At 20.6% G+C, this 13,862-nt stretch overlaps 1 protein-coding gene across 3 annotated transcripts in view; it reads left to right on the top strand.

The window, feature by feature from the left end:
- Window positions 1–13,862, top strand: part of LOC122511099 (phospholipid-transporting ATPase ID) — a 77,792-nt gene that overhangs the window by 43,158 nt on the left and 20,772 nt on the right. For 2 of the 3 annotated variants that reach the window (XM_043626159.1, XM_043626168.1), the window contains exons 6-7: window positions 4,555–5,197; window positions 11,500–11,679. In XM_043626159.1, the coding sequence (XP_043482094.1) occupies window positions 4,555–5,197; window positions 11,500–11,679 (823 nt within the window). The remainder of the gene's footprint in view (window positions 1–4,554; window positions 5,198–11,499; window positions 11,680–13,862) is intronic. The other variant, XM_043626173.1, reaches the window with a different exon arrangement.

Raw genomic sequence — 13,862 nt, forward strand, 5'->3', positions numbered from 1 at the left:
TTTCTTATCACAATTTGTTAACAAAATTCTGTTCATTTTTGAAAAAAAAAATAATTTGCATCATTTTTAATGTCCTGGAGTTGCATAAAAAAATTAAATTTTTAGAATTCAGAGAAAAATTCTTAATTTTTAGCTCCAGCAAACTTCAAAAATAGTAAAAAGATTTCATTCTTCTTGATTTTCTTTCTCTTTGCCTTATTAACTTTGAAATCATCACGAATTTTAACACAAAACCTTAAATTTTTTTTAATTCTGACAATAATTTTATCGTACTTTACAGAATAATTGAACTTTATGCGAAATACGTTTACAGTTTTTATAAATAATTGCTTTTCAAAAAGTTTCAAATTGGCATTTTAAGTAATTTTTTTTTTGAAAAATTTTGTTAAAATTAATATAAAATAGAACTTATTTCGATTTTTATAGTGTGAAAAATAATATAGAAAAAAATATAAAATAATAAAAATAATATAGACAAATCTTTCAAAAATTATTTTTGATTAATTTTTCGAATTAAATTTTCGAAAAATACAATTAAAAAAAAGTTCGAATAATTAAAATTTTGTAAAATTTAATTGGAAATAATTGATTTTTTTCAAGTATTTTATTATAATTTTTGAAAATCAACTTTTGAAGAATTTAAATAATTGCAAATTTGAAAAAAAATTAAATTCTCATATGTAAATTTTAATGATAAATCTTCAAGTGTAAATTTAAAAAATGAAAATTAATGAAAATTACTAATTCAGAGAATTATTTTATCATAATTTTTTAAGATTCAATTACTTTCGAACAAAATAAATTATAATTTTAAAAATTTACTAATTTAGACTTACATATTATAATTTCGGAAAAATCATGTTCATATTTATAATCCAAATTTTTCAAAAATTTGACTATTTTTTTAAATTTTAAAATTAATTATTAAAAGATTTTATCAAATTTCAATTCTTTGGAAATTTTTTTTATTTAAATAATTGAATTCTCGGAGAACTTTCGAAAAATTATTAAAAATTAATATAAATAATTGATTTAGAGATGAAGTTTAGTTAAGAATTGTAGAAAATAATAATTGAATTTTGGAATAATTGTAATTTTTAAAAACTATTAAATTTCAGAATGTTTTGGATTTAAAATTTTCGAATTTTATTTAAACAAATAAGAAGTATTTAAATATTTATTTAACAAAACTATTCAATTTTTGAATTGAATTTAGAAATCAGTGAAAGGGAAAATCAGGGAAATGTAAATAAAATTTGAGTGACAACACTGAATTAAATAAACGAGTTTTTCAACTTTTTTTCAATTTTTAATTGACTAAAGCAACTTTTTTGCTCTTTAAGGGGAGACTTCGACTACATTTTTTACAATATCAAGGAAATGATTTAAATCATCCATAAAATTATTTTTACAGTAATTTTTTCAGAGCAAATCAATGGTTGGAAAATAAAATTGTTCAGAAAATATTCTGACCCTTTTTGGGTTATTATTTTTCTTAAAAATTGATCAATTTTAAAATCCATCCTTAATTTTGTAAAAAATATTTTTTTATATCTACAAAAAATATTACCAAATAAAAAAATCGATTTTTTTTACAATTTTTAAAGCATTTTTTGACAAAAAACAATGTTTTTAGGTTGAAAACGCTAAAAGTACGATTGTTATTCAATTTTTTTTATATGGAAATTAACTTGTTAATTTTATTAACTAATTTCAAATCATAATTTTTTAAAATCTTGTATATAAATAACACAGTGCAACAGCATTTTTATTTTTGGAATCGCATAGGGTGATTTTTATAGGTTTTTTGATGCTGAATGCGAATCCGTAATCAGAATTGTTCCATCACCCTAGATTTTTGAGAAATTTGACCTTGAAAATTAAAAAAAGGCCGTTTTTGGGGTACTTTTTGGTTTTTTATCAGGATATAAAAATTTTTCCTAGGGTTTTCACTATGTGCGTACGAAAGCCCATATCTTCCTTAACAATTTTCAATTTGGACCTTTTAAAAATATCTATTTTTCGATGAGTTATCTTTGTTTGAAGTTCGCGTCGCATCATAAAATCAGCAAAAATGCCGTTTTTGAGGTATTTTTTTGTTTTTTATCAGGGTACCAAAATTTTTCTAGTGTTTTCATGATATACGTACGAAAGCTCATATCCTTCTCAACAATCTCCAATTTTGACATTTTAAAAATATCTATTTTTCGATGAGCTATCCTTGTTTGAAGTTCGCATCGTAACGTCAAATGGGATAACAGTGAGAAAAATATTAACATAATATTAATATTATTAATATTAACCCATTAAATCTCAAGCAGATACCAATGATTCATTAAAGAAATTATTATATTTTTAGGAAAATCAAAAATAAATTGACCATTTTTTTTGTTTATCATTTCAAATTCTTTAACAATAATTTAACAAAAACAAAGATAACTCATCGAAAAATAGATATTTTTAAAATGTTTAAATTGGAGATTGTTGAGGAGGATGTGAGCTTTCGTACGCATATCATGAAAACCCTAGAAAAAATTTTTGTACCCTGATTAGAAACCAAAAAGTATCCTAAAAACGTCCTTTTTCAATTTTCAAGGTCAAATTTCTCGAAAACCTTGGGTGATGGAACAATTCTGATTACGGATTCGCATTCAGCATCAAAAAACCTATAAAAATCACCCTATGCGATCCCAGAAATAATAAAAAAGTGAAATTCTGTTGCACTGTGTAATCGTTGTATTCCAGTAATCTGTTCACAGTTTGAAGTTAGTTGTTGTTTGCTTCTTTGTTTCCTAAGTTTTGGAAAAAATTTTCTTTTGAAATATTTTCAACTTTAAAATTAATGTATCGAAAATTATTGAATTCTTGCAAAATACTTATAAAAAATTTTTAAAATAATTGAATTCATTTCAAGAATTTTATTAACATTTTTTCAAATAATTGAATTCTTTCGAGAAAATATAATTAAAATTATATTGAAAATAATTTAATTCTTGGCAAGATTTTTTTTAAAATTCTTTAAAATAATTGAATTATTTTGAAAAATTTATTGCAATTTTCTTGAAAATAATGGAGTTTTTTTTAATAATAATATTCACTGAAAATTTTGAAAGTAATTGAATTTTATGAAGATTTTCTTTTTAGTTTTTAAAATAATCGTGTTTATTATTAATTGTAATTAATAATTTTTCTATTAAATTATATTAAAATTATTCATACAAAATTGAATTCTTTTAAACAATTTTATTAGAGTTTTTGTAAATAATAACATTTTTTTTAAGAATTTCATTAAGTTTCCTAAAAATAATGTAATTTTTTAAAATAATTTTAATTGAACATTTCTAAAATAATTGAAATTTACTAAGAATTTTATTAAAAGCTTTTGAGAACAATTGAATTGTTTAGAAAACTTTAATAATTGAATTTTTTCTTAGAAATTTTATTAAAATTGTATTGAAAATAATTGAATTTCTCAGAAGAATTTTATTATTTACAAAAATAATTGAATTCTTGACAAGAATTTTACCTACAATTTATAAAAATAATTGAATTGTTTCGCAGTATTTTATCAGAATTGTTGAAAATAATTTAATTTTTATTACAACTCTGGAAAATAACTGAATTTTAATAATATTTTTAAAAATAATTGTTTTCTTTCGAGGAATTTTTCAAAATTGTATTGAAAATAATTGAATTCCTCCGAAACGTTTTATTATTTATGAAAATAACTGAATTGCTTTAAAGAATTTTATTATATTAAAATGTTTTAATCTTGCGAAGAATTTTCTTGTTTATGAAAATAATTGAATTCTTGCGGAGGATTTTACAAATCATAAAAATAATTTAATTGTTTCGAAGAATTTTATCTTAATTTTTGAAAATAATTGAATTGCTCTAAAAAATATTATTATTTATGAGAATAATGAAATTTTTGCGAAAAATTTTATTAAAATTGTTTAATAATAATAAACAGGGAATATTCCATATTATGTACTTAATAAGTGAATTCTTTAAATTTTGAATCTTGAATCATTCAAAAATTGATGTTTATTTTTGAAAATATAAAATTTTTTAATTTTAAAAATAATAATAAATGGAATACTGCGTTCCACGCGCATCATTTCCTGGTAAAAAATAAAATGTATAAAAATTATGATTTGAAATTAGTTTGAAAAATAAACAAGTAAATTTTCTTATAAAAATTAGATAACAATGGTATGTTTTAGCATTTTCAACCATTCAAAAAAATGCTTCGAAAATTGTAAAGATCAATTTTTTGTAGATACAAAAACGTATTTTCTACAAAATTACGGATGGATTTTAAAATATATATAAATTTTTAAGAGAAATAAAAATCCAAGAAGGGTCAAAATATTTTCTCACCATTGATTTCTTCTGAAAAAATGACTATAAAAATAATTTTATAGAAGATTTAAATAATTTTCTCGATATAGTTAAAAATGTAGTCGAAGTCTGGAAATATGAGGGTAAAAGAAAATGAAATTCTCGTAGCAATTGATATATGTACTTAAAAATGCTTTTGAATTGTTGCAGGTACGCTTTAGATAATGACAAAATAATATTGCGGGGATGCGTGCTTCGAAACACCCAATGGTGCTATGGCATGGTGATCTTTGCAGGCAAGGATACCAAATTAATGCAAAACTCAGGGAAGACCAAGTTTAAGAGAACCTCCATAGATAGACTGCTGAATCTGCTCATCATTGGGATAGTGTTCTTTTTACTTTCCTTGTGTTTATTTTGTATGATTGGCTGTGGTATTTGGGAAAGTTTAGTTGGACGTTACTTTCAAGTGTATTTACCATGGGACTCGCTTGTACCAAGTGAACCGTACGCGGGCGCGACAGTTATTGCTTTTCTCGTCTTTTTTTCATACGCCATCGTTTTAAATACAGTTGTCCCAATAAGTTTATACGTAAGTGTCGAAGTTATACGATTTGTACAATCATTTCTTATTAATTGGGATGAGGAGATGTATTTCGAGCCCACCAATACACACGCGAAAGCACGGACTACAACATTAAATGAAGAATTGGGCCAAATTGAATATATATTCTCCGATAAAACGGGAACACTAACGCAAAATATTATGACCTTCAATAAGTGTTCTATAACCGGTAAATCCTATGGAGATATCGTCGATCAAGTTACTGGGGAAATCATTGATCTTACTGAGGTGAGTTGCATTATCTCTCTCTTTCTCTTTCTCTTTAAATACCAGGATTTAATTACTTCTTTCTTATCAGTGATTCTTATCGTAAACCTTCTTTTTAAAAAAAGGCATATAAGCATTCCTTGTGTTTTTCCGCTTGAAGCTTTTGAAAAATTGTATTTATCGCATTAGCAGGGTGGCCACATGTCAGTGAAGTCAGTAAATTCAAGGAAACAAAATTTTTGTCAGTAAAGTCAGGGAAACAAATTTTTTGTCAGTAAAATTAGGGAAAAATTTTCTTTTCAGGGAAATTAAGAAAATTGCGACTTTTTCGACTTTTCTTCCAAACATTGCAACAAAATACCACAATTTTTAGTAAAAAAAAAAGAGTGCAACTTATTTTGATTTTTATAATGGGAAAAATAACTATAAACAAATCTTTCAATAATTTTTTAACATAATTAAATTTTTCAAATATATTTATAATAAAAATTTTTTTGAATAGTTTAAATTTTGTAAAATTTATTTGAAAATAATTAATTTATTTCAAGTATTTTGTTACAATTTTTGAAAATCAATTTTTAAAGAATTTTAATTCTAAATTTTGAAAATAATTGAATTATCAAAAATTTTAATGAAAAATCTTTAAAGGTAAATTTAAAAATGAAAATTAGTTTCTAATTTTTTAAAATTCAATACTTTCAGTATTTTCAATTACATATTTCCAAAAATTCAAGTACATACAAAAATAATAACATTTTAGAATTATTTTTTACATTTTGGAGAAAACAATCATGTTCAAAATTAATTAATATTAATATTAATATTAATACATTATAATAATCGTAAGTTTCCTTTCCGTTAGCAAATTATCTGCATTCATTTGTTTGTTTTGAAAATTAAATTTTGTGGGTTAAGTATTGGCATTTTTTATATTTTTTAATGTCAAACTTTTTAATGTGTTTTGATGTGTTTCAATGGTTATGTTTTATATTATTATGTGTTTAATTCAATTTTTAACTTTTCAACTATCATTCATTCTGAAGGTAAATACTTTTTTATAATTTAATTTAATGTATATAATTTAATGTTAACATTATTTCAATATTAATAAAAAAAAGTTATTTGATATAACATTCAATTGAATTTTATTTTCATAAATTGCTTAATTACAGAATATTTAGTTTTTTAACTTTTTAATAATTTTTTAACTTGCAAAACTCTAAATACTGTAATTATTAAAAATATAATATTTATTTTTCATAATTTTTGACAGATGTAATTATTATTAGAAATAATTACTATATTATTAAAGACTACAACATAAATTTAAATTATCAAAGTATATTTTACAAAATAGTAATTTAATACCTACAATTTTTATTTCTTATAATTTTTATAATATAAAAATATTGTTTAATATAATGTTAATTTTATTAACTTTTAACATTTTTTTATGTTTTAAATTAATACGTGATTCATAGAATATTCAACTAGTCAATGAAAATATATTGTCAATTTTTTTAATTAAAAATATATTACATCAAATATCTTTTCTCTATATTTAAATAATGTTAACATTAAATTATGGACACATACCTGCCGAGTAAATGATAATTATAAAGTTAAAAATTTAATTAAACAACCAATGTATAGAATTAAAATTTTGGGGCTATGGTACGCCTAAAATTCACCTGGCATTTTTTTTCGTTGTTTCTAAAAACGAATTTAGAATTTTTTTAATTTGATGCTTCATTATATTATATTACATCTTGTAAGTAAATAATTAATGAAAGTTATAATTAGTATTTTTACTACAGATTTTTTGTTTTCCAAAGAAATTAGAATTAAAAGTGGTTTAACTTTATCATTTTCAATTAATTTAATATTTTGCAGTTATGTTAGATTCGAAAGATACGGAATTCTTTGTTTAAAACTAGCTAAATGAATGATTATTTTTTTAATTTTTAGAATAATTAAAAGTTTCGTTATCAAAATTATTTTGAAAATAAAAGTATAAAATATGTAACAATTTTTGCGATATTCAATTTTCTTCGTACAACAAGAAAGTTTAACAGCAGTAATAGCATTTTAACAAAATTTATCGGATTCACTTGTAATTCGTTTCTAATGCGTTAAATTTGACATTAAATTTTAGAAATTCAAGATAGAACTTCCTTTTCAGGATTCCTGCAGAAATCTGAATTTAAAATTCCATACCTTTTCGATGTTTTCCAGGTCAAATTTTTACGAAATTCCAGTGGAATTTTAAATCTAATTTCAATATTTTTGGGCTCTTTAAAAACACTTTACTTATTTAATAGTCTCCACCCTTTGGTAAAAATTCTAAAATTATCAAAATTTATCAAAAATTCGAAAAACCGATTTTTTTAAAATTCAACAGTAATTTTATTTTCTTTGCTAGTATTTAGCTTCATTATTTTTGTGCTCTTGAAAAATACTTTACTTATTAAATAGCCTCGACTCTTTGGTAAAAAATCTAAAATTATCGAAAATTATCAAAAATTCAAAAATCCGAATTTCTTAAAATTCAATATTTTTTGAGAATAATTTAATTATTTTTAGAGAATTTTAAATTCTTGTTGAAATTGAATTTTATGGAAATTTTTGAAAATAATATATAATTCTTTCGTGTAATTTGATTTAAATTTGATTAAAAATGATTGAATTCCTGCAAAGAATTTTACTATTTATAAAATTAATTGAATTCTTGCGAAGAATTTTACTATTTATAAAACTACTTGAATTTTTTCGAAAGATTTATTAAAATTTTCAAAAAAATTGAATTTTTTCGAAATGTGTTAAAAATTTTTTAAAAAATTGAATTCTTCCGTGGAATTTAATTAAAATTGTTTTGAAAATCATTTGATTTTTGTAAAGATTTTACTATTTAAAAAAATAATTGAATTATTTAGAAGGATTTATTAAAATTTTAGAAAATAATTGAATTCTTTCGTGAAATTTTATCAAAATTTTTGAACATAGGTATGAACAGTAATAATTAATTTTTTATTAATAAGTGAATTTTAAAAATTTTCATTGTGAAATTATTTAAAAAATTTATATTTGAAAATAAAAAATTTTGTAATTTGCATAACAATAATAAAATGAATACCACGTTTCGCGCGTAACATTTGCTACTATTTAATTAAAATTCATCAAAAAATTAATTAGTTTTTTTAAATTATACAAAAATCCTTTTAAGAAATTCAATTATTTTCAAAAAATTACATTAAAATATTTTTCAAAAAAATTAATTATCTATAAAAATTTTATACCTTAATAACTTAAGAAAAAACTATGGAGAGTTACAATTATATTATAAAAAATTGAGTTTTTGTATTTAAATACATAATTGAATTCTATAGAAGAACTTTCGGAAAATTATTTAAATTAATTGATTCAAAGATGAAGTTTAGTTAAAATTTTGGAATATAATTGAATTCAGGAAGGGTTATAATTGTAATTCTTAGAAACTATTAAAATTCATAAATTTTACTCATTTTCCGTAAAAATTCATATTTTCCTGTAAAAAAGAATTTTGTCAGGAAAATTAATTTTAATGTCAGTAAATTGTCAGGGACATGTTAGGGAGATTGATAAATTGAAACTTGTGACCACCCTGATTAGGCTTTTAATTTTTTGAGCATTTTTTCCCCTTTGTATTAAATGCCCCATTTATTTAAAAATTTTTGTACTATATGTCCGGGTTATTGTGGTACAGGAAAATTTGATTTTAGATATTATTTTTTAACAGCATAACACGTTTGCCTATTTCAAAGGATTGCAAATTTCTCCAAGTACCATAATAACCATTTCACGCTTTTTTCTACGTTAAATAAAATTTTGTATTTGTTTTATTTACGATTTCTCTCGTATATTTGTTTGATATTGAAAGCATTGGCAAACAATTTTTTTTTAAGCAAAGAAACAATTTTTCGGAAACTAAAATTTCCACTTTCCAGCGCATCAAAATTTTATAGCTAATAAAAAAAGATAAAAAATAAGTGTAATTAAAAATGCATGTACTTATTAAATTTTATTAAAATTTTGAGAAATAATTGAATTCTTCTCAGAATTTGATTACGTTTTTTTTTCAAATAATTTAAGTCATTCAAGGAATTAAATTAAAATATTGAAAATAATTGAATTCTTTCGAAGAATAGATACTATGAAAGGTTTAGACACTAATTGAATTCATTCAAAAACAATCGTTAATTTTTATTTTTGGATTATAGTCAATTTTGTTAATAATTGTAATTAATAAATTTCCTAATAAATTATATTAAAATTATTCATAGAAAATTAAATTCTTTTAAACAATTTTATTCTAGTTTTTGTCGATAATTACATTTTTTTAAAGAATTTCATTAAATTTCATAAAAATAATATAATAGTTTTCTAAAATAATTTTAAAATTGAAATTTTTGCAAATAATCGAATTAAACAAAGAATTCTTTTCCAACATTTTAAAATAATCGTGTTTGTTAATAGTTGTAATTAAGAATTAGATTATTGAATTTTATTAAAATTGTATTGAAAGTAATTGAATTCCTAAAAAAATTATATTATTTACAAAAATAATTGCATTCTTGCGAAGAATCTTACTATTCATAAAAAAAATTGAATTGATTCGAAGAATTTTTTAAAATTTTAGAAAATATTTGATTTTTTTCGAAAAATTTAAAGAAATAATTTAATCCTTTCGCGTAGTTTTATTAAAATTTTGTTAAAAATAATTAATTCCTGCAAAAAATTTTACTATTTGTTAAAATAATTGAATTGTTTTGAAGAATTTATGAAAATAAAATAAAATAATAAACAATACGATTATAGGTATTTGGAAATAATTTTTAAAAGTAATAAAATTTAATTTTTTTAAATATAAAATTTATTTTTTTTATAATTCTTCGAAAGAATTCACCTCATAATATCAATAAATACATAGTAAATTTTTCAAAAATTAAATTATTTTTTTTAATTTTGCAAAAATTCAATTATTTATAGAAATAATAAATTTTTTCGCAGAAGTTCAATAATTTAAAATTTTTTTAATATAATTCTATTCAAGAATTCAATTATCTTCAAAAAATAATTAAATTGTCGATGTACTGCTTTTCATGAAAATCATTGAATTCTTGCAAAGTATTCATCAAAAAATGTGAAAATAATTGAATTGTTTTGAAGAATTTTTTTCAATTTTCTTGAAAATAATGAAGTTTTTTTAAAATAATGTTTACTGAAAATTTTGAAAATAATTGAATTTTATGAAGATTTTCTTTTAAAGTTTTTCAAACAATCGTGTTTATAATTAATTGTAATTAATAATTTTCCTATTAAATTAATATTAAAATTATTCATAGAAAATTAAATTCTTTTAAACAATTTTATTAGAGTTTTTGTAAATAATTACATTTTTTTAAAATTTCCATTAAATTTCGTAAAAATAATGTAATTTTTTAAAAATAATTTTAATTGAAAATTTTGAAAATTACCTGAAATTTACAAAGAATTTTATTAAAAACTTTTGAGAACAATATTGAATTGTTTGGAAAAATTTTATTACATTTTTTAAAAATAATTGAACCGGTTAGAGAAATTTTGTTCAAATTATCTTGAATATAATTGATTTTTTTCTAGAAATTTTATTAAAATTATATTAAAAATAATTGAATTTCTCAGAAGAATTTTATTATTTTTTACAAAAATAATTGAATTCTTGCCAAGAATTTTACCTACAATTTATAAAAATAATTGAATTGTTTCGAGGAAATTTTATCAGAATTGTTGAAAATAATTGAATTTTTATTAAAACTCATGAAAATAAATGAATTCCTCCGAAACATTTTATTATTTATGAAAATAATGAAATTCTTGGAGAAAATTTTTGAATAATAATAATAGACAAGAATATTTAATATTATGTACTTGTAAAGTGAATTCTTTAAATTTTGAATCTGTAATCATTCGAAAATTTTGCGAGCGTAACTTTTTCTTGTATATTAATAAATTACATTAAAATTAACATTTGAAATCAATAAACATTGTGAATATTGTGTATATAAAATTTTTGTTGCGTTGAATAATTGTGAGAAATGTTTCGATATTTTTTTTATGGAGAAAAATTGTATCATGACATTTTTAAGATTTTCTGGTTTTGTTTCTTTGAATTGTAAAAAATTGATGAACTCAGTAATAATTGAAGAATATGAATCGAGTATGTTGCGTATATTAACACAAGTATGTCAATGCTTTTATCCCGCTTATGTCATGCACATTATTTAGCATGTGTGTGCTGCATGTAGACGGGCAAAGCAGTGCAGATGCCAATTATCAAGTGGAAGAATGGACATGACTTTGTCCGTCAAGTGTATACTCCTCTTAGTGGCGCAGACACTCATCTTCTGGGACAAGACGATAGAATATCCAGTCCAACACCCGAATCGATCATCAATGGTGTTTCCAAAATTTCTCCTAAACTTTCAGTACGCATGCTTGTATCAAATGCTTTTCTTATTTTATGCCATTTTTTTTTGTCGTCATAGAATTCGTTAAACCTCTTTTTTTTTGGTATTTGTGATTCCTCTGTGTGAGGGAAGATTTATTTTTTTTATAAAACATTGTTAGTGACCTGAACTGGTCTGTCAATTTTATTTTCAATCTATATTTTTTATTTTTACCAAAAGCAGGGCTCGAACTAGGTCCTTAAATCCCGTAAAGTAAATTTGCTTCAAGTCAGTAAAAGTAAGTTTTTTTTTTTAAAAAGGTCCGAGAAAAAACGAAAAGTTCGTAAATTGTACAATACAATTTGGAAAATTTTAGATAAATTTAAAATGATGGGAAAAATTCAATTATTTTCAAAAGTAATAAAATTCTTCGCAAAAATACAATTATGTACAAAAATTATTTAAAATTCTCGTCAAAATTTCCAATTTTCTTTAGAAATAATTAAATTCTTCTCCGAAATTCAATTATTTTCAAAAAATTTTCCTGAATTCAATGGTTATTAATATTTACTATTCTAATAAAATTTTCCAAAAGAATTCAATTGTTTTAAAAAAAAATTTAATAAAATTATACGCAAATCTTTAATTATTTTCATAAAATAATAAAAATTTCACAGGGATTCAATTATTTTCGTAAATAAAATTCTTTTTAGGAATTCAATTATTATTTTCATAAATAATAAAACTCATTGCAGATTTCCAATTATTTTTAATACAATTTTAATCGAATTCCTCAAAAAATGTATACTCTTAAAAATTTTATTAAAATTCATCCAAACAATTCAATTATTTACAAATTTATTGATAAAATTCTTTATAAGAATTCAATTACAATTATTCAATAAATTGTTTTTTTACATTTAAATAATTGAATTCTTGTCAAATTTTCTAATAAAAATTGATTTAAAAATGGATTTCAGATAAAATTTTAAATAATAATTGAATATTAAAAGCATTACAGCGTGAATTTTGAGAAAAAATTGCATTTTGAAAAGGTTTCAAATTAATATTAATGAAATTTTCCAAAAGAATTCAATTAATTTCAAAAATTTTAATAAAATTCTTGTAAAAATTTTAATTATTTTCAAAATTTTTTCTCAATTTAATAATTTACAATATCTACTGTTTCAATAAAATTTTTCAAAAGAATTCAATTATTTTCATAAATAATAAAATTATTACAGGGATTCAATTATTTTTATAAGTAAGAAAATTTTTTTTTAGGATTTCAATTATTTTCATAAATAATAGAACTTATCTCAGAATTTCAATTTTGTTTAATACAATTTTAATACAATTTTCATCGAAGTTTTAGAAAAATGTAATTATTCTTAAAAATTTCGAGAATTAAAATTCGTCGAAAGAATTCAATTATTTAAAAAGTTTTTGATATAATTCTTTATGGGAATTGAATTTTAAGAAACATTCAATTATTCAATAAATTATTTATTATTTTAAATTGAATTCTAGTAAAATTTTCTAAAAAAAATTGATTTTAAAATGAATTTCAGTTACAATTTTAGATAATAATATTGAATATTAAAAGCATAATAGCATGCATTTTTATAAATAATTGTATTTTGAAAAGGTTTTAAATTAAAATCTTTGTAAATCTGAATTTTTCATACTTTTAACTATAAAAATTCGGTGGATTTAATTTTTTTGAGAAAGTTTAATTGCGGATTTTTCTTTGAAGTTTTTATTTTCTAATACGTATTTATAATTGAAAAATTTACGAATAATTGAAATTTTTGTAAAATTAAAGTGTAAACAATTGAATTTAAAAATTCTCGAAGAACTTTTTGAAAAATTATTAAAAATAATGCATTTATAGAAAAATTTTAGTTAAAAACACGAAAAAAATTTTAATTTGAAAAAATTACAAATTATTGCAGAAATTCAATTATTTTCAAGAGTTAATAATATTCTTCGCAAAAATTAAATATTTTCCAAAAATAATAAAATTCTTCTTAGGGATTTTATTATTTTCATAAATAATCAAACTTAGCGCAGAATTTCAATTATTTTTAAAATACAATTTTAATCAAATTTCTCGAAAAATATAATTATTCTTAAAAATTTTTATTAAAATTCTTTATGAGAATTTATTTAAAAATTAGTTAAAATTTTAGATATAATAATTGAATATTAAAAGTATTATA

Source organism: Leptopilina heterotoma, unplaced genomic scaffold (assembly GCF_015476425.1).
Source record: "Leptopilina heterotoma isolate Lh14 unplaced genomic scaffold, ASM1547642v1 Lhet_121, whole genome shotgun sequence".
Classification (NCBI taxonomy): domain Eukaryota; kingdom Metazoa; phylum Arthropoda; class Insecta; order Hymenoptera; family Figitidae; genus Leptopilina; species Leptopilina heterotoma.